Below are 21,248 nucleotides of genomic sequence, written 5' to 3'. Positions count from 1 at the left end.
TCATTGCTTTAGATCCTATGGAAGCTTTGCCTGACCCTGAACCCCAAAATGCTTCCCAGTTGCAGACATGCCCAGAAATACACCAGGTCCCAATTACACCCACTACCCAATCCTCATTTCTCCCCAAGGCCAGCCTCACCCTTCAGTCATCTGCTGAAGGATCCCAAAGGCAAACACGTTTATTTACAAAATGCACATACCCTCCCTCCTAGCATGCAATGCATGGGGCAGAGGGAGGGATCCGGGCTTCACACACCTGAAACCCGGTGAGCACCAGCAGGGGAGGAGCCTGCACAGGGCTGGAAGGACACACCGCGCCGCCCCCCACTCCTAATCCAGCGATGTTGGGTAGGGGATGGAGGGGCGGGGCTCCCTGGCGGAGGTCAAGACCGTGTGTCCAGTCGGTTCATGTATTCCTGCAAGGCCTTCAGGCGGGCGTCTATTTCGGCCATGTCTGCCGCCTGGTGGTCGGAGCTGTACTCTGTGAGAGCAGGTGTGGGTGTAGGGGCCGGGAGGGCCCAATGCACTGCCCTCAGGCTGTGGGGCAGGGGAGGAGGAGTCCCCAGCTCACCTTTGATAGGGACCCAGCCCCCCGAATTGGCCAGGCGTCTCTGATGGCGGCCGCGTTCCAGAGGGGTGGACTTTTGCTGCTGGGGGAGGCATGAAGGCGAGGGGTAGTGGTGGCGTTAGGTCCCTCCCTCTATTCCTGTCCCCAAAATATCACTGGAGATTATGAACCTGAGGACCTCAAAGAACAAGGGCTGACACCCACTGGGCACTTACTAGATGCACAATCACCTCCTGGGATCTCCACCGGAACCCTCTGGGATGAATACTCTTACCATCCCCATTTAGCTGATTAAGAAACTGAGGTTGAGATACCTCGAGTCACACAGGTGATAGGAAGGGAGGACCAGGTTTTAAGACCCAGCAATCTGAGGCCAGGGCTGGTACACTTAGCCAGCCAGTATCACTGCCTGCCCCCATGCCACCCCGCACTCTCCTCCAATCCAATAGTCTCAAAACATTCTGCCTCCAGACGCATTTCAGACACCTCTGCAACCTGATGCCCCCAGAATGGAAAACCATGGGCTTCTGGTGGTTTCGTGCTGCCCCTACCTCCTCCAAGGTCTGGGGAAAAGACTCTCACCGTGTTGGACCCACTCCAGGTTGTGGGGCTGGGGGGCTTCCCACGACGTCGCCCGCTGATAGGAAAGAGTATTCAAGGTCCAGCGGTTGGAGCCTTGGGCACCTCCCACCCCGCCCTTCCTGGCGATTTCAAGGCTCCAGCCTCCATCACCCAGTTTCCCTGCAAAAGACTGTTTCCGGCCTCCCTAGACACCCATCTGGAACCAGTCCTTTCCCAGGGCCCAAGTTTTACCCTCTAGGAAGGGATTCAGAGAAATCCTCCAACTCGCTGCAGGAGCTGGCGGACGAGCAGCGACTGCGGAAACTGTCCACTAGAGGGGGGGAGGAGAGTGTGAGCCTCCCGCCCTCGCCGGTGGCGCCCAGCCCGCCGACCCGTGCTGCAGCCCTGTTACCCGAGGAGCTGCGGTTTCGGGAGCGGTTAGCCGCGTCTCCTCGGCGGGTCACGGCAGCGGGCGGCCGAGTCTGGCGAGACCAGGAGATGGACGGCCCATCCCCGCTTCCTCCGCTGCCCAATCGGTTCCGCTGCTGCTGCTGCCTGGGGAGCGGAGGAGACGCCCACCTGTGCGCCCAACTAATGCTAGGAACGGCGTCGCTGCGCCCCTATGGTCACAGCCAGGGGCAGTAACCCAGCTGAGGTCACAGTCTAGGTAAGGACACATGCAGACACAGAACGGGGGTGGGGGTGGCGGGTCAGGAGAGTAAGCGGAGGTCAGGTGAAAAGCAGACAAAGGGAAGGTGAGAGGCAGAGCAAGCGACAGGTGATGGAGACAGGACACGGGGATGGATGACAGCACAGGTCAGGGGTCCGAGTAAAGGGAGAGGGATATGGTCAGGTAAGGAGGAAATGGGCGCTAACTTCATCTTGATCTCTTTCTGCTTCTTCTCCTTGGCTTTCACAAAGGCTGTGGGGTCGAAACGTGGCAGGCGACTACCTAGGATGGGGTGGGAGAGTGTGGAGAGAAGACGCTGGGATCCCAGGATCTGACCTCCACAGCTCCAGTCCATCCCCCACCCCCCTCCACGGGCAGGGCAGGGCAGAGCTGGGCCGGCACAGACCTGTGGGCGAGGGCGAGGGGCGGGCAGGACGGCCTCGACCCCGGCCCCCCCGGCCACTCTCCCGGGAAGAAGAGCGGGCGGCACCGCGACCACGCGATGTGGAGCGCTCCCGGGACGACAAAGCCCGATCCTCCCGGGCCGCTGGCGGCACCACCGGCGAAGTCCGTCTCCTGGGAGTACAGGACCCCACTGTCAGTTTCCGGCCGGCCAGCTCCTATCTCAACTTCTATCTCAAGCCTCTTCTCCGATCACTCGATCACTCGGTCTCTGACATTCACGGCCCTTGCCCACGACCTTCACAGATACCTTGCCCCGGGCTCCGCCCCTCTCGGAACGCCCCCAAAGGCACCTGTCACTTCCTTACTCCTAACAAACCCTCTTCACCGGACCCTTCTTCCTGAGGTCTCCCACAGCTCCCTAGAAATCCTTCCCAATATTCCGTCACCCACCCCAATAAATAACAGCGGCCATCAACCAGATCCCCACCAGCTGGGACACGCCCTTTCGCACAAGATCCTCAGGTCCCACCTCTCCTCCCCCCCCCGCCCCCCCCCCCTTTATCTCCAGGCCCAGCCTCCCCATTGATGCTTCAAGCCCAGTTCATCTCTCCAGACTCCGCCTGCTCTGCCCAACTTTCCGCCCCCTTCAGTCCATCAGATTCCTTCCACCCGTCCATCCCCGCCCACTCTCCGCGGCCCACAGGCCAGGGACCCTGCCGGCCCTCCCTCCCAGACTCTGCACCTCCCCCCAGCCCCGCCCACCCAGCCCCAAGCCCCTCCCACCAGGTCCCACGCCCCGCAGCAGCCCGGTCACAGCTCCGAGACCTCGCCCGCCCCAGGCCGCGTCTCTCACCCCCTCTTGTACACCGCCAGCTCGTTGTTCACTGTCCTGAGCCGGGCACGCAGGCTCCGCTCCGAAGCCTTCACCTCCTCGAGCTGCCAGGAACGAACAGGGGCGTTGAGGACCACACTGCGGCCAGAGTCCGTGACCCACCACTCACCGCCGCCATCCTGCCCGCCCCCTCACCTCCTTGGCCAGGCGCCGGCAGTCCTGGCTGCGGCGGCCGACCCCGCGGTGTCCCAGGCCCCGCTCTTGCCGCAGCTCCAGCTCCAGGCCCCGGACAAGCCCACGCAGCACCTCGGCCTCCTGGCGCGCCGCCCTCCCGGCCAGAGCCTCCTCTCGCGTTCGGCCCAGTTGGGCCTCCAGCTCTCGCTTCTCAGATGCCAGGCGTGAAACCCTGGGGGAAGAAGGTAGAGGGAAGAAGACAACAGAGTTGAGGGGGAGGGATCACAGGATCCTATCATCCTTACTTCTCCATGGAGGTGGGCACGAACCATTTCACCTGCTGCGGGGGACGAGGAATGCAGCCCCACCACTCCAGCTGACCCCCTGGGTCCCATCATCTCTCCTCCTCCACCAGCCCCCACGTGAGGAGGAACACGGCCACATCACTCCCATCCATCCCACGCTAAGGACAAGAGCCTTATGAATTCCAATTCCAAAGTAAATCATTAATCTGTCCTTCTCTGTACCCTGAAAGCCTAGCCCTAAGGTCCTCCTGGCCTTAGACACCACCACCACCACCACCACCACCACCCCCAGGCCTCTCAGCCAGGTGTCACTGCCTCTAATTCACCAGAAGACTCTTTCTAAAATGCAAATCCAACAGGGCACCAGGCTGGTTCAGTCGGTTGGGCTTCAGACTCTTGATTTCGGTTTAGGTCATGATTTCAGGGTCCTGAGACTGAACCCAAGATGGAGCCCTCCATGGGGCTCCATGCTCAGCACAGAGTCTGTATGTCCCTCTCCCTCCCCTGCTTGCACTCTCTCATGTTCTCTCTAACATAAATAAAGTCTTCTAAACATTTAAATAAAATACAAATCCAATCAGTCACTACTGTGCTCAAAACCTTACTAGAGGAAAAAGATATATACACAAGGCTATTCATTGCAGCACTGTTTGTAATAGCAAAAGAGTGGAAATAACCAGACATAACCAGAAAATAAGTTGAATTTCTATGGTGCATCCACTCAGCTAAGTACCACGTAACTATAAAAAGGAATGAGAAAGAGCTCTATACTCTGTCACCAAGTGATGGCCAGGATATAAGTTTAAAAACAGTGCAGAACAATGTTTAGTGTGTCTCTGTGTTAAAAAAAAAAAAAGGAACTATAAATTATATTATGTTCATATTTTCAAAACTATATAAGGATAAGTCACAACTTTAAAAAAGTTTACCTATGAAGGAGAAACAGGTGGCAACAGGAATACAAGTTGGACCCCTCCAAAATGTGCCTTCTTTTTTAGTTTTAACTTTGGGACTATGAAAGTATTTTACATAAATAAATTTTAACAAATCAACCCCTACAACACTTAAAAGAAACTGGCTCAAAGCGATCTAACTGTATATCAAAGTTGGTGGTCATATTGGAGAATTAGGTTAAGTGGCAAAAAAAACACACACCACTTTTAGTAAGTAGGTAATAGCTTAGGGACAAAAGGAACCTTAAACTTCATTCAGTACTCTTATTTGGATAAAGTAAGTAATTATGTTACTATTACTAGAAATAAAGATTTTCAAAGTGAGAAAGACATAAATCAAAGAAGTCAGATAGCAGAGACATCATTCTTCTCTTTCCAAAAGTATATCTACTTTCTCTTTAAAAAGCCTCTTTAGAAAGGCTCTTTCACTTTTAAAAAAGCCTAAAAGCAAGTTAACTCAATGGCAATGAGCACCCCTAATGACCAGATTGTGGTCTCTAAATACAATTTCCCACTAGAAGAAACCAGGGTTCCTTAGAAGAATTATTCATACTAAACCTGAGGCTGGAAAGACACAAGAGAGTCTGAGATATCTTGGCATGTCAAAAAACAAGGAAGCCATCAAAGATTACTGGGGTCATTTCAGAAGGCCAACATGCAGGTGTTCAGACTGACTGAAGGTAATATGAGCATCAAAGAGAATATCTGCAATGAATAATACACTAAGACACATTGGTGGTAAACTGAATCATAGTCACCCAAAATATATCTATATATCCAATACATTCCTCAAACCTGTGAATTTTTGACTTATATAGCCCCAGAAAAGACTTTATAGATCTGATTAAATTAAGGACCTTGAGATGAGGAGAGTATCTTGGATTATCAGAGTAGACCCTAAATATAATCAAAATATCCTTATAAATAAAGGTTGAGGAAGATTAGACACAGAAGAGGAGAAAACAATGTGACCACAGAGGCAGAGAGTAGAATGATGTGGAATGATGATATCTACCAGAAGTGAAAGAGACAAGAAACAGATTCTCTGCTTGAGTATCTCAGGGTAAGCACTGCCTAGCCAACACCTTAATCTCAGCCTAGTGAAAGTGATTTCAGATTTCTGGCTTCCAGAACTGTAAGCAAATAAATATCTGTTTTTTTAAACCACCAAATTTGTGATAATTTATCACAGCACCATAGGAAACCAACATAACATCATTAAGTTTAAATTTATTACTTCATAATAATAGTAAAAACAAAACAAAACTCATTGATCTCCATGGAGGATTTGAGGGAACCAGCTCATTATTCTGACAAAAGTTAAATAAAAGGAAAAAAATCAAGATTAATCATGCCTTTCCCATAGGAAATGTATCTCAGGGAAACCAAATAGTTGATGAGAGAATGATTTTCTTTATTGAAAACTTTCAGCTAACTAAACCAAAAAGAAATATAGAATTAGATCATGACCCTTTACCAACCCCGATGAAAAGTCTATCTAGCTACACATCAGTAACTACTACAACTATATATTAACTCAGCTGTTGTCATCGTGCTTGCAAGTTTAAGTCAATTAGGGATCTGAAAAACATATACATGCCTATATTTTTGGCAAAATACTGAAATTACCCTTGGCAATCTAAAACAAGGGCTCAAGGACAACACCTATTACTACTTCTCAACACTGTACTGGCGATCCTAGCCAATGCAGTAAGGCAAGAAAAAGAAATGAAAGATAAAGGTTAAGAAAGAATTAACAAAATAGTAGTCATTTGCAGATGAAATGATTATAAATATTGAAAATCAAAGGAAATCTACAAATTATAAGAAATAATAAGAAAACTGACTGAAGTTATTGGATATAAAATCAACACATAAATACAACTGTAGGGGCACCTGAGTGGCTCAGTTGGTTAAGTGCCTTCAGCTCAGGTCAAGATCTCAGGGTCCTGGGATCCAGATCCATGTTAGGCTCCCTGCTCAGCAAGAAGCCTGCTTCTCCCTCTCTCTCTGCTGCTTTTCCCCACTCCTGCTCTCTCTCTCTCAAGTAAATAATAAAATACTTTTTAAAAATTAAATACAATTATATAAACATCAATATGATTTATATTTAAATAAACCATTAGCAAAATTGTCCAAAGATGGAAAAAATCTAACAAAAGTATGATAGAATAACATCACTGAGACATTAAATAAGACCTAAATAAATGCAGAGGTATACTGTTTATATACTGGAACATTCACTATTTATACAGATTTCAGCTTCCCCTAAGCTATTCTATAGATTCAATGCAATATCAATAAAAATCCTAACAAGTTTTGGGGCACCTGGCTGGCTCAGTCAGTGGAGCATCCAACTCCTGGTCTCAGGGTTGTGAGTTCAAGCTCCATGTTAGGTGTAGAGATTACTTAAAAACAATAAAATCTCAAGCCTATCTTTTCTTAAGATTTTATTTATTTATTCATGAGAGACATACACAGAGAAAAAGACAGAGACACAGGCAGAAAGAGAAGCAGGCTCCATGCAGGGAGCCCAATGTGGGACTTGATTCCAGGATTCCAGGATCATGCCCGGGGCCGAAGGCAGACACTCAACCACTGAGCCCCCAGGCATCCCACATCCCCATTAAAAAAAAAAAAAAAAAAAAAAAAAAAAGATTTGATTTATTTATTCATGAGAGACTCAGAGAGAGAGGAAGAGACATAGGCAGAGGGAGAAGCAGGCTCCTTGGCAAGGAGCCCAATGCAGGACTCAATCCTGGGACCCAAGGATCACGCCCTGAGCCAAAAGCAGAGGCTCAACCACTGAGCCACCCAGGCATCCCTCTCAAGCCTATTAAAAAAAATTCCAAGTTTTGTTTTTGTATTGAAAAACCTGATTCTAAAATTTATAAAGAAATGCAAATTTCTAAAAACAACCAAAAAATTCTTAAAATGGAAAAACAAAAGTCAGAAGACTTGCTCTACCCACTATCAGCCAAATTATAAAGCTACAATAATTTTAACAGTGTGGTGCTGGCACAGGGATAGACAAACCAATGTACTACAGAGCACAGAAACTCACCTGATTTGTGATTATATATAAACATTATTTGTGATAAAGGTGACAATTGTTAAGCTGTAGGGAAAGGATACTCCTTTTAATAACTGTCATTGGGTTGACTGACTGATCATGTGAAAAAAAACCATGAAAGGAGCCTACCTCCCCTCAAATCAATTTCAGGTAGACTGCAGATATAAATGTGAAAAGCAAAAGAGAAAGAATGATAGAATATGATATAGGACAATATCTTCAAGATACTGGGAAAAAAGGATTCTAGGAGAAAACATAAAAATTACTAACTTTAGAGAAAAATTTAGTCTACATAAAATTAAGAACATGATTATCAAAAGGCACTACTAAGAGAATGAAAAGGCCAGCTAATAGAGGGCAAGGTTTCTGAAATACATAAAATTAACAAAGGGCTCATATCCTGGCTATATAAAGAGTTCCTGGAAATCAATAAGAAACAGAAGACACAGATGCTTGGTGGCTCAGTGGTTCAGCATCTGCCTTCAGCTCAGGGAGTGAACCTGGAGTCCCAGGATCGAGTTCCACATTGGGCACCTGGCATGGAGCCTGCTTCTCCTCCCTCTGTCTATGTCTCTGCCTCTCTCTGTGTGTGTCTCTTGTGAATAAATAAATAAAATCTTTTTTTTTTTTTTTTTTTTATGATAGTCATACAGAGAGAGAGAGAGAGGCAGAGACACAGGCAGAGGGAGAAGCAGGCTCCATACACCGGGAGCCCGACGTGGGATTCGATCCCGGGTCTCCAGGATCGCGCCCCGGGCCAAAGGCAGGCGCCAAACCGCTGCGCCAAACCGCTGCGCCACCCAGGGATCCCCCCTAAATAAATAAAATCTTAAAAAAAAAAAAAACACAGAAGACAGAAGAAAAATAGACATGACAGGTGAATAGGCAGCTCACAAAAGAGGAAACCTAAATGGCTACTAAATATATGAAAAACTGCTCGACCTCATTGGTAATTAAGGAAATGCAAATGAAAAGTACCAAGAGAGGGGATCCCTGGGTGGCTCAGCGGTTTAGCGCCTGCCTTTGGCCCAGGGCACGATCCTGGAGACCCAGGATCAAGTCCCGTTTCAGGTTCCCAGCATGGGAACCCAGCTTCTTCCTCTGCCTGTGTCTCTGCCTCTCTCTCTCTCTCTCTCTCTCTCTCTCTATCATGAATAAATAAATCAAGAAAGAAAAGAAAGAAAGAAAGAAAGAAAGAAAGAAAGAAAGAAAGAAAGAAAGAAGAAAAGAAAAGAAAAGAAAAGAAAAGAAAAGAAAAGAAAAGAAAAGAAAAGAAAAGAAAAGAAAAGAAAAGAAATACTCCCAAGAGATGCTGGGCTGATGTGAACTTAATAAGAAGGATCCAGGTCTCAACATCTGAACCCATCAGCCCCAACACCACTTGACAGCAGGCAAGCACACAGCACCACCAAGGATTCTGTCTTGCCAGAATCCTAAATCTGATGAGCCTATAGGCTACTTCACAGGAAATACAGGGGAAAGGGGAATACATTAAGCATGGATAGAAAATGAAGTATTTACAGAGGAGATATGATGTCTGGGATTTGCTTCTCAGGAAGAGAGGACTGTGCAGATCAAACAAGATGGGTAAAATGTAGATACCCATTGAATTGGGGGCACAGGTATATGTGCATTATACTATTGTCTATTTTTATATGTTCTTGGAACTTTGCCTAATAAAAAGCTTCTTAAAATCTGTGGCTCCTCTATATTCTCCAAGGAGCTTCCCATTTGGCTCCGTCTGGTTGACATCCCCCTTGCCTTCCTCTCTTCCCACCTTCCTCTCTGGTGCTGCTCCAGCCAAGCATCTCTTTGCAGATGCAAGTCCCTCCTCCTGGAATGCTCTCTCTCACCCTTCAAGTGTCACATCCCCTACCCCCAGCCAGGCTAGGCCATGTCCCTCTTTCTCTGCTCTCTTGACTCTCTGTACATTTCCTTCCTACAGCTGGCACATATCAGTGTGATTATCTGTTTTCTGTCTGGATCCTCACTCCAGCTGTCTGGTCACTGTGATGGACCTGAGCAGACTGATTGTGTCTGACTCCACTCCACTTATCATAAGCTGGGTGACCTTCGCATCTCTGCAAAGTGGGACAATAATGATAATAATCCCTATCTATGAGGTTGTAAGAATCTATGAAGAGTGCTTGGACTGTGTCTGGCACTGAGTAAGAGCTCAAGAAGCATTAACTAGGGTGGGGCAGTGTGCCTGGCACACAGTATGAACCAGAAAAATGATGGATGGATGGATGAATGAATTTGGAGTCTGCCCAAACCCCTCACCAGTTAGGAAGAGGAAGTTGGGAAGAGGAAGATAAGAAGCCACTGACCAGCTATAGAATCTCAAGCCACTCTCTCTGGTTCTGGTTGGTTCTGAAGGGCAAAGGGTGCCACGCTGTGGCCAGTCTGGGAAACGCATACATCCACACAAACCAGAGAGACCAGGGGGTAGATCCTGAGGATAAACTGAGGCTAAAGCTTATCCTGCTTCCCAGCAATGCACAGCCAGGCTCTTCCAGAAATACCTACAAGGCTCTCCTACTCCATGAGCTCCCACTCCTCCCTGTCAGCCCCAACACTCAGTCCTGGTCTAGCGGCCACCAACAAAACACCAACAAAAGGAAACAAAGGGGGTTTGGTGCTGGCTGCCTGGATTCAAGGTTGAGCCTGGCCATATTACTCACTGTGTGACCTGGGGCAAGTTCTCTAACCTCTCTTGGCCTGTTTTCCTCCTCTGCACAATGGGGATAGCAGCAATGCCCCACCTTGCAAGGATTAAAGGAATTAAGTCATAAAGCACTGAACAGAATCCCTGGCGTACAGTGAAATGCTCAATAAATGTAAGCTGCTGTAACAATTATTATTGTTGTTATTAAAAATATTATGGGGGGGTGCCTGGGTAGCTCAGGAGGTTACGTCAGGTGACTCAGGTCAACATCTGTCTGCCCCCTGGGCTGGCTACGATGTAAAAGACAGGGAGGGGGTCAGTACAAAGGAGGCCCTGGATATAACTCTACCTCCCACCCTGCCTTTGTACATGCGCTCCCTTTGCCTAGAACACCCCTCCAGGCTACCACGCAGGCTCCAGTCTACCCTCTGGGCTTCCCAAGCCTCATCTGCTGTGAATCATCACTGTCTTCAGACAAAGCTATCTCCCCTACTGGACTGGGAGTCCCAGGAGAGCAGGGTCAGGACTGTCTCAGTCATCACTGTGTCCCCAGCACTGCCCAGCACAAGGCAGGCACAGAATAAATACCTGGTGCATGAGGGACCACCAGCCTCCCAGGAGTATTGAGCAGGGGGCCATGGCATGCCTGCCTGGATGCCTCCCCCACACAGCCCCAGCCGCATTCCCTTCCCAAGACTCACTGCTCCCTCAGGTGCCAGATCTCGCTCTCTCGGGTGTCCCGCACATCCTGACCATCCAGCCCTCGAAGGCGGCCCAGCTCTTCCTTCAGTGAACGGATGATGCTCTGCAGGACCACAGGGTCTGGCTTGCCCTGGTACGGGAGGGGCAGCGGGTAGTGAATCCTGAGGAGGATCAGAACCATGGCAGCTCAGAGGCCAAGAAACCACCCGAGGGTAACTACCAGACCCCGAGAGCCTTCAAGTATGAAAAAACCCAGTTCCAAAAACCTCACATTACCAGAGTCTTAAGTTCTGAATGCAGCTTCGAGCCCCTTCCCTGCTCCCCTACCCCTCACAGCAGCCTGCCACCCCTCAGACTCCATTATGTAGCAATCTTGGAACCACTGGGATTGACAGGCCTGGTGCAGTCTGGGCGAACTTCCTTGTCATATGCTGCTGGTGGAGTGAACACTGGGATCATGTTACTTGCCACCAAGCACAGTCCTAACTCAGACTCTGTAGGGGTAGGTTCTAAATGGCCTGACCCGCCTCACCTCTTGGCTGAGGAGAGGTAGGGTACCTTGATTAACTCCCCCACCAGATGCTATGCATAGGGAACAGACAACATCCCACTAGAAAATCCAGCAGCTATTATCAAATGGGGCAGACACCATCCCCTGGCTACCCAAAAGCCATCCCCAACTCCCTTCTGACTTGCCATCACCCAGTATACAGCCTAAAGAGCCAGCTTATTCATTATCCTAGTATCCTCTGCATGTGATCACTTGTGGCCAAATATTAGAGCGAGGCCACAAGACCATTTCTGGCCAAATATTATCGGAAATCTGTTGGCCATCTTCTAGAACACTTTTGTTTTCCTGATGAAAATGGTAGATGTTGGGATGCCTGGGTGGCTCAGCAGTTGAGCATCTCCCTTTGGCTCAGGGCGTGATCCTGGAGTTCCGGAATTGAGTCCCACATCAGGCTCCCTGCATGGAGCCTGCTTCTCCCTCTGCCTGTGTCTGTGCCTCTGTGTGTGTGTGTGTGTGTGTCTCTCATGAATAAATAGATAAAATATTTTAAAAGAATAAAAATAAAAAATAAATTTTAAAAATTTAAAAATTTTAAAAAAGAAAGAAAAGAAAACGGTAGTTGCAATTAGCTAGTATGGCCCTGTTCTCTTCCTCTTGCTTTGATACAGAAGCAGTGCCTGGGGGGCAGCAGCCATTTTTGACCAGGGAGAGATAAGGATGGAGGTCAAAAAGCCAACACATTACCAATGACAAAAGGAAACAAAACAAAACAGAAGGAGCCTGAGTCCCTAAAGAAACTGCTGGGTAGTAGCCACCTACCTAGACATCTTATTGTGTGATAAACTATTGTTTGTTTAAAGCACTAGCAATAGTTATTCTGCTACTTATAGCCCAACACAACAGTAAATGATAGAATCTCAATACTGAAGATTCCAAAGACAATACCCTCCCTTGCCCTCGGGGGTTCCTGAGTTCTAATCACATCCCCTCCCACCTGCCCTCCAGCCTAAGCCTGGAGCCAGTCCCTTATCCCCACCTGTCAAACTCCACGGAGTAGATGAGAATCAGGTAGCGCTTGGAGTTAAGCTGGGTTGATCTTGAGGCCAAGGGGCCTGGGCGGCCCCCCATCTTGCGATTTCGCAGGGACTCCAGATCTGTGTAGGTCAGCAGGTCAAGGGTGACTGACTCACTGCTCTGTTGGAGGAGGATGGAAGGAAATGCCACCAGACCCAACAAGGCCATACCCAGAGCACAAAACCCAGATGCCCAGGCCATGCCCCATCCATTCTTTGGGCTAGCTGGGCTGATGATCAAGATGGCCCTGCCCCAGGGGCTGGCACAAGGACACCAGAGGAAGAAACTGGAAAGAACTTAAATGCTCCACCATGAGGGACAGCTTAGTGTTGTATCTCTCTCTAAGTGTTGTTCAAAGACCCCTGGGGGTCCCCGAGACCCATTCAGGGAGTCCACAAGGTCCAAACAATTTTCATAATGATACTAAGATGCCGTGTGCCCTTTGTGGCTGTGCTGGTATTTACATCGATGGTGAAAAATAATGGTGGGTAAAACTGATGGTGCCCATTAGTGCAAATCAAGCCAGTGATGTCAAATGTACTAGCAGTCACTGTATTCTCTGTTGCCATGCAGTCTCAGTGGGGGGCCAGGAAGGAAGAAGAAACAAATCTAACACAGGAAATCCAACCTAGAACATCCTTAATGAAGCAGTAGAAATTATTAATTTTATTCGATCTCCATTTTTGAGTACATGGCTTTTTACTACTCTGTGACAAGATGGGAAGCACACATTCTGTGGCATACCAAAGTACGACAGTTGTCTCAGGAAGAAACTTGTGTAATCGAGTTTGGGGCTAAATTAGCCGCTCTTTCATGGAATGCTATTTTTACTTGAAAGAACGACTGACAGACAAAACTCTGGTTATTCAGACTTGGGTGTCTGGCAGGCATTTTCTCAAAAATGAACAAAGTCAGACTGTCACTTCAAGAAAAACAGCTAACGGTATTTGTTGCCAATGACAAAATTCAAACTTCACAGCAAAAATTAGAATTTTGGAAAACTTGGATCTGCCACTGTGTGCTTCAGAAGCTGCTCGATGTTGAAAGACTTCCTGGTGAGATCAGGGAGGATATTAACAAATGTGACTTCCTGATATTGTATAATGAAATGTATCAACATTCAGAAGATCTGTGTAACTCACTGAACCGTATTTCCCACATGACCAATGCATGATATCATAAAGTGGGTAAAAGATCCAAGTAAAGCTCAAGATACTCAAAGGATTTTAATGTAACATAAGACAAAAAGTTCATTGATAGCTTTTGGACTCCACACTACAGCAAACCTTTAAGAAATTACCACCTGTCCACTTTTAGTATGTTAGCAAAGAAGGATTAAAGGACTCCCTTTTCCAACTACATATCTATGTGAAGGAGATTTTTCTTTTTTTTTTTGTTTTGTTTTGTTTTAAATTTTTATTTATTTATTTGACAGAGAGAGAGAGAGAGCACAAGCAGAGGGAGCAGCAGGCAGAGAGAGAAGCAGACTCCCTGCTGAACAGGGAGCCCAACGCAGGGCTCAATCCCAGGACCCTAGGGATTATGTCCTGAGCCAAAGGCAGACACTTAACCGAATGAGCTACCCACATGCCCTGAGGGAGATTTTTCTACATATACTTCAACCAAAACATAGCACAACAGACTGAATGCAGAACCACATCTAAGAATCTAGCGGTTTCTTATTAAGCAAGACATTAAAGAGATTTGCAAAAATGTAAAACAATGCTATATTTCCTACTAATTTATTTTGTTTTAGAAAATGTATTTTTAAGGCAGCCCAGTTGGCTCAGTGGTTTAGTGCCACCTTCAGCCCAGGGTGTGATCCTGGGGACCCGGGATCAAGTCCCACGTCGGGCTCCCTGCAGAGCCTGCCTCTCCCTCTGCCTGTGTCTCTGCCTCTCTCTCTCTGTGTCTCTCATGAATAACTAAATAAAATCTTAAAAAAAAAAAAAAGAAAATGTATTTTTCATAAAAATGTAATTTAACATATAACTGATTTATTATTTATTATTATTAATTTGTAAATATGTTTACATCATTCTCAGTTTTAATTTATAAAACACCTAGTTAATATATAACAGGGCAAACAAATATTGTTAAATAAAACCTGCATAAACAAAAGCTCTTTGACATTCTCAATAATTTTTAAGAGCATAAAAAGGTCATGACACCAAAAAACTTGAGAACCACTGGGTTAAACAAATCATGCCACAAGGCTATAATGGAATACTATGCAGCCACTAATAAGGATGACAAATTCACAAGTTGATAACAATAATAAAAACAGACAATATCTGTAAAGCACTTATGAGCCAGGTGCTATTCTAAGCTTTTTACACAGAACCTTAATCTTCACCACACTGAAATAGGGACTATTATTATTCCCACATTACAGTTAAGAAAACTAAGGCATGATGCACCTGGATGGCTCAGTCAGTTAAGCATCCGACTCTTGATTTTGGCCCCAGTTATGATCTCAGGGTTTCGAGACTAAGCTCTGAGTTTGACTATGCTGAGTGTAGAACCTGCTTAAGATTCTTTCTCTCAAAAAAAAAAAAAAAAAAGATTCTTTCTCTCCCTCTGTGCTCCTCCACCCATTTATGCACTCTCTCTTTCTCTAAAAGAGAAAAAAAAAAAAAAAAGAAAAAGAAAAGGAAAGAAAGAGGGGAAAAAAGAAAACTAAAGCATGGAAGGGAAGTAACTGGCCCAGGGTTCCCGGCTAGTAAGTGGCAGTGATGAATCTGACTTCAGAGTTCATGCTATACTGCCTACACATACCAAAACATTAACAGTCTGAAGTATGAGATAGAAAGGGGATTATAAGAGACTGTCACTTTCTAAATCATGCACTATAACACTGTCATTATGAGTGCAAATTTTATCTACAATTAAAGAAATAATGTAGTTCAAAGTTTTAAAATGATGTCTAAATAGCATTCCTGCCATTCTAACTTCTAGCCTGCTTTTTTTCCTATTAATACTTTTAACTACTTGACATTATATATTTTTCTAATTTTCTGTTTCTCCCACTAGAATTCAGCTTCATAAGGATAAGAACTTTGTCTCTTTTGCTCACTGTTCTATCCTAATGTCTACTACCAGTATAGATGCTCAGTAAAAATTACACAAATGAATACCTATATTCACTGATGTGACTAAATGTTAGTGAAATATTGTTGAATCCTTTAAAAGTAGGTTAAAGAATACTTGGGGAAGGGATGCCAGGGTGGCTCAGGGGTTGAGTGTCTGTCTGCCTTTGGCTCAGAGTGTGATCCCAAAGTCCTGGAATCGAGTCCCACATCAGGCTTCCTGCATGGAGTCTGCTTCTCCCTCTCTCTCTCTGTATCTCTCATGAATAAATGAAAAATCTTTAAAAAAAAATACTTGGGGAAATACGTCAGCTATATAAAATTATACATCTGCAAATACACATACACACATACATTTTCAAAAGTAAACAGAAATAGAGAAAAGGCTAGAGTGATTTTTACCAAAATATTAATAAAATATTACCAGGAATGAGTATTAGGAGTGGAGTGATTTTTACTTTCTTCTTTACATTTCTCTACGACATGAATTTTCTACACAGGAATAACTCCTTAGGATCAGAATAAACCACTTACATTTGGGAAAGAAAAAGATAGCCCTGTCCCTTTAAGGAAAGAGAAGGTGGAAGGTCTTGCATACATCACGTAGGCATCTAACCCCTCCAGAGATCCAGAAAACAGAAACCTCCCCTGGCCCCCAGCCCTGGCCCCTACCTGGGTAAGAGCTGACTCCAGCATGTTACAGAAGATGTTGAACTGTTTGAAGTTCCCTGTCTTGTGAGTTAGATCTTCGATGACTGGGTAGAAAGAAAAATCCTTCCTAAAGTCTCACCGTTTGCCAGCCCAAGAGCTGCCATCCAAGCTTTTCAACTTTCCCCAACTCCAGTGCCTCTGGCCTGAGGGATGAGCCCTCCACCCCGCCCTCCCCACCTTAGAGTCTCTGGTTAGGTAGAAGAGGCAGATGGGCAGGTTCCTGGTTGGACTCATCTTCAGGAAGGTGATCCTGGGGAAGAACAGGTGAACCCACCCAAGGCTGGCACACTCACAGCTGGCATCGAATTCGCCCCGCCACTGATCAGCTGTCATCCGGTCTTCCACCTCCAGCTCTAGCACCTGCCCAGACACCACCACCCGCACGGCATGCTCCACACCCCGGAAGACGTAGTCCACCTGTAGGCCAGCTGGCTGGTCCATGGCCAGTGTTGCTGGAGAGAGGGATGAGACAGAGACCCAGAGGGGCTGAGAGCCCAGGCTCGAAAGCTGGAAGGCCAGAATTCATATGCTGCCTCCACCATTTACCAGCTTTGGCACTTTAGAAAAGGGACTCCCTCTCTGCGCCTCAATTTCCTCATATGCAGAATGGGTATAATAATGGCATCCACCTCATAGAGTTGTCATGAGGATTAAATTGGACAATACACATAAAAGCATTTAGAACTGTGTCCATGCCCAACACATGCTGGCTAGTAGAATATATGATTTCTGACAAGAGAATCATGATTAATATTGATTATTATTAATCCTTATGCTCATTATGTATTAATTATTCAAACATTTGTGGAGGAAAATCAAGCTACAAAGGGGGACAGAGTACTGAGGTCAGGCAGGGCAAATTTTAAATAGGGGATCAGCGCAGGTCTCTCTGAGGAGGTAACCTATGGGCAGAGAACTGAAGGAAGTCAGGGAGCAAGTCATATGGCTATCTAGGGAAAGTGGTCCAAGTTTAAAGAACAGCGGCACTATATATTATCAATGATACACTTAAATCATGTCCAGTGAACTAATAACCAATTTTATTAATTAGTCTAAGTACCTTCTCTTAGCCAGTAGGGCTACCACACGCTGTTAGCTCTATGAAGTGGAAGAAAGGGTCAGATCTCTGCCTTCAGCCTGGAATTTGGGGGTGGCTCGGAATGAGAGCCCCAGGCTGCTTGAGTTCATATCGGGTTCCAGCTATGTGCATATATATGGGCATATATTTAACCTCTCTTGGAGCAAGATTCCTTATCTTTAAAGCACATGCCATCCTGGGTGCTGGGGACATGATAAGCCAAATCATGCCCCTACCCTCAAGAGGGCAGCAATAGTCAGAGGTATAAAAATGTCAAAAAAAAAAAAAAAAAAAAAAAGCGAAGTAGTAGTAAAAGGAGACATTGTGGGTAGGTGTTGCTCTTTTAGCTAAGGTAGCTAGGGAAGGCCTCTTTGAGCAGAAGCCTGGAGGGGGGTAAGAAGAAGGGTGAATATCTGATGGAAGAGTGTCGAGGCAAAGGGAACAGCCAGGCAAGAGCTCTAAGGTGGGACATTTCTGGTTTGTTCTAAGAACAGTAAGGGGAACATGAGGGAGGGACAGAGATGAGATATACCAGGTCAGAGAATGCTCATGCAGGCTTTCACAAGCCCACAAGAGGATAACAGTGCTCATCTCCTTGGTGTAAAGATTAAATGAGTTAATCACATTAAAATCCTTGGACAAATTGAGCAATGCCTGACACACAGCAAGCACTCATATACATACTGGCATTATTATTATTACTTTGTTGTTGTGTCTTGAAAGGCAACAGAAACAAGACAAGCCCATTTTCTCCCCAGTGTACAGATGGAGAAACTGAGACTCAGCAGAGTCCTATGCTGCCCCAAAGACAGAGCTACCCAGGGCTGCCCTAATCCAGATCATGGGGACCCTTCCAAAGCCTGGTCTCCTCTCCCCTACATGTTTTATTCCTCACACTTTCCCCAAGAAATCCTCCTAAAGGCTGATATCAGAAAATATAATATTGTGAAGCCAGAATATGATGAGCCCTGAAACCCTAGGTCCCCTCCCCAGATAAATGAATAAGCCCATAACCCTCTGCAAGTAATTTCAGGGGCTTCCAGAATACCACCCTGAGGCCCAACCATACATCCCCTTTCTCCAAGGCTGAAGGACAACTCCCAAAGCCCCAGACATCCTGGCAGGTTCCTCTGTCTCTCAACCCAAGCTCTTAAGTTTATTTGGGGGAGGGGTCTCTCATGTTTGGAAGCATGTTTGAAATTGAGACACCTTTTCCCCTTGAAAATCCACACTCTCACAATTAGGCACTCTCACATTCTCTGGAGGTTCGGGGGTGAGGTTAATAATCCCTGATCTATGTGCAAACAGCTATGCGGCTCAACATATCCCGCATCCCCTGGTCCTCAGTGCGCCCCCCCCGCCCCGCCCGCAGCGCGGGCCCCGCCCCACCAGGCGTCCTAGACCCCGCCCTCCGACCCCGCCCCTCCGACTCGCGAGCCAATCAACAGTCGCGCCGTTCTGGTTACCACGGCGTTGGAGGTACCCGCAGACCGCCTGAGGAGCTTCACTGCCCAGTTCACCACCCCACTCGTGGTACCCAACTCCGGGGAGGAGACCCCATCTCCAGCACCAACCCAGCCCTGCTCTTCTCCTTCCCCACTCCCCCACGTTAGCTCCCCACTGGCATCCTGAGAATAGCAGCCCTTCACCATATCATAGGGCCTTTCTGTATCCAACCGCCCTGACGTCACTAGCCTCCACCTCAGTCCCCAGATACTAAGCCCCTGAATATTCTCCCCGAATTCCATTGTCCCCTTACACACCTGCCTCCCACACCTCCACACACTTCGCCCGCTCCCTTCCCCTCATCCCCTCTTCTCGCCTTCTGTCGTGAGTGTTCAACACCTGCTGACTGAATAAATCCCACAGCCCATCACTCATTCCCCAGAGGGCCTAGAGATTCTGGACTCTCCTCGCCTCCCCACTGCAGAACCTCCCTCCCTCCATATTCCAGCCTCACCCCTTCTACCACATTCCCGACACCAGCCCTCTCTACTCCCTTTCCCAAGTCCCTTACTGCCATTCATCTCTCCCAGATCGGGGGGCAGGGGACCGCATTCCCCTTCTCCGTACACTAGCCCCCATGTTCCCCTGGGCTTTCCTCCATATTTTACCTGAATTTTGCTCCCTCCTATTATTCCTCCCGGATTCTGCCTGCATATTTGCCCAAATGGGGATCTACCTCATTTTCAGCCTGTCTCACATTATCCCCATATTTCACCTGAAGTCTGTTCCCTCCCAGATTCCATGTAAACCCCTTCCCCACGTTTTCCACCTCTTCCCTGCAGAGGCTTTCCAGAACACCCCCTTTACTCCCCCCCAATTCTGAGATTCCCCAGGTCCCAAGCCCTTCCCTCCTTCCACCCCCCACCCCCAACCCCACCCCCGTCCTTCTACCTGCATCCTCCATCCTTGCTCTGTGAACAGTGGCCCATCCTGGTTGCTGGTTTCGTTCCAGTCCCCAGACTCTCCTAGCTCCTCTTCGTCTCAGCTTCCTGACCCTGCATTCAAGGCCCCGCCCTCGCCAACCCGTGACGTCAGCACTTCAACCTTGCGTGCGCTCCGCGTGCACACCCAGCACCCCACTCTGGCCCACACACCTGACCCCATTTCTCTGCCTCGTGACATCATGGCTTCAGCACACACGCACGTACACGCACGCACATTGCACATACGCCCAAGCACACACAGCTTTCGGACTCCAGCCCTTTTCCGTCTCATCTTTCAATAAGGTGAGTCCCCTCTCCGTTTCCAGGGTTACATCTGGGTCCCTGGCTCTTCCTCCTCCCAAGAGCGCTCCTTGGATATTTTGGATTTCAAAGCCCTCGCCCTGGGGTGGGAGCCGAGAATCCTCCATGCTGGGCTTCCCCCAAAACAAATCCACATCACCATCTCTCATAGGAGACATGGGTAAATCACCACCGCTGTCAACCCCCAACCCTGATGGCTATTTCACATTGTTTGCAGCACCCTGCCCAGGTGCCACCACCACATATTCCAGCCTGGCCAAGACCTAGCTGCATTCTCCTATGCAGTGTACCCGCCACCCGACATACACACACTGGCGTGGCCTGAGTGACTCCTTGCCCCCATTCTAAGCTCACCTTCCTGCCATGTGAGTGAACTCCCCTCCCTTCACCCTGCACCCCCCCCAGAATATAGACCAAAGCCTTCCACACTGTTCCCCTGAAACACATAACCACAAAAGCCTTTTAGGACTCTCCACAATCCACCCCTCCAGAGTGCACACTGCAGCCCACCACCACCCTCTGGGGTATCCAAATCTCAGCCCCTATTCTCCCTCAAACACTTTTTTACTTAGATAAATAAGGACTATGTACACATATCAACCAGTGACTTGTCCTTAATTCTGTTCCCTGGTAGATGCCGTAACCATCCCCGATTTTAGAGAGGATGAAACTGAGGTTTGCCTAAAATCCTACAGTGAGGAGCTGTCACATTGGTCCCCCTACCCATTACCCAGCTACCCTTCCCCAATCATCTTCTATTTTCTCCCATAACTTTCTGCTCCTTTCCCTCCATGCATCAATCCTTAGGTGTGGCCTCATACTTTAAACATGACACACAGTGCAGGACAGGGACTCCTGGGTTTAGTTCCCGCTCCACCACTTACTAACAATGTGACCCGGGGCAAGGCACTTACCCTCTCTGGGCCTTTTCCCTTCAGTAAAGTGAGGATAATAAAAGCTCCCATCTCACATAGGATGATTGTGAGGATTAAATTAATACATATAAGGAGCTTCAAACAGTGCCTGGCACTCGGTCAGCTGTTTACCATCTGTGCAACTTGCTGACGGTTAGTCGACAGACCAGAAGCCCAAGAGGGCAGAGCCATTTTGATCATTCTTGTATC

At 47.3% G+C, this 21,248-nt stretch overlaps 1 protein-coding gene across 15 annotated transcripts in view; it reads right to left on the bottom strand.

The window, feature by feature from the left end:
• The window catches only part of CCDC61 (coiled-coil domain containing 61), a 31,476-nt gene that overhangs the window by 7,713 nt on the left and 2,515 nt on the right, over positions 1-21,248 (bottom strand). For 2 of the 15 annotated variants that reach the window (XM_072755254.1, XM_026014141.2), the window contains exons 2-14: positions 16,590-16,748; positions 16,258-16,340; positions 12,459-12,616; positions 10,911-11,072; positions 3,232-3,442; positions 3,058-3,140; positions 2,206-2,375; positions 2,006-2,081; positions 1,542-1,684; positions 1,382-1,460; positions 1,151-1,205; positions 572-650; positions 155-481 (exon numbers count right to left, since the gene is read on the bottom strand). In XM_072755254.1, coding sequence (XP_072611355.1) covers positions 384-481; positions 572-650; positions 1,151-1,205; positions 1,382-1,460; positions 1,542-1,684; positions 2,006-2,081; positions 2,206-2,375; positions 3,058-3,140; positions 3,232-3,442; positions 10,911-11,072; positions 12,459-12,616; positions 16,258-16,340; positions 16,590-16,737 — 1,545 coding nt within the window. In that variant the 5' untranslated portion in view covers positions 16,738-16,748 and the 3' untranslated portion in view covers positions 155-383. Of the gene's footprint in view, positions 1-154; positions 1,206-1,381; positions 1,461-1,541; positions 1,685-2,005; positions 2,082-2,205; positions 2,376-3,057; positions 3,141-3,231; positions 3,443-10,910; positions 11,073-12,458; positions 12,617-16,257; positions 16,341-16,589; positions 16,749-19,771; positions 20,478-21,248 lie in introns of those variants that run through there. The other 13 variants (XM_072755255.1, XM_072755250.1, XM_072755232.1 and 10 more) reach the window with 11 other exon arrangements.

Source organism: Vulpes vulpes, chromosome 1 (assembly GCF_048418805.1).
Source record: "Vulpes vulpes isolate BD-2025 chromosome 1, VulVul3, whole genome shotgun sequence".
NCBI classification, from domain to species: Eukaryota; Metazoa; Chordata; class Mammalia; order Carnivora; family Canidae; genus Vulpes; species Vulpes vulpes.
This window is presented reverse-complemented; position numbering and strand designations above follow the sequence as displayed.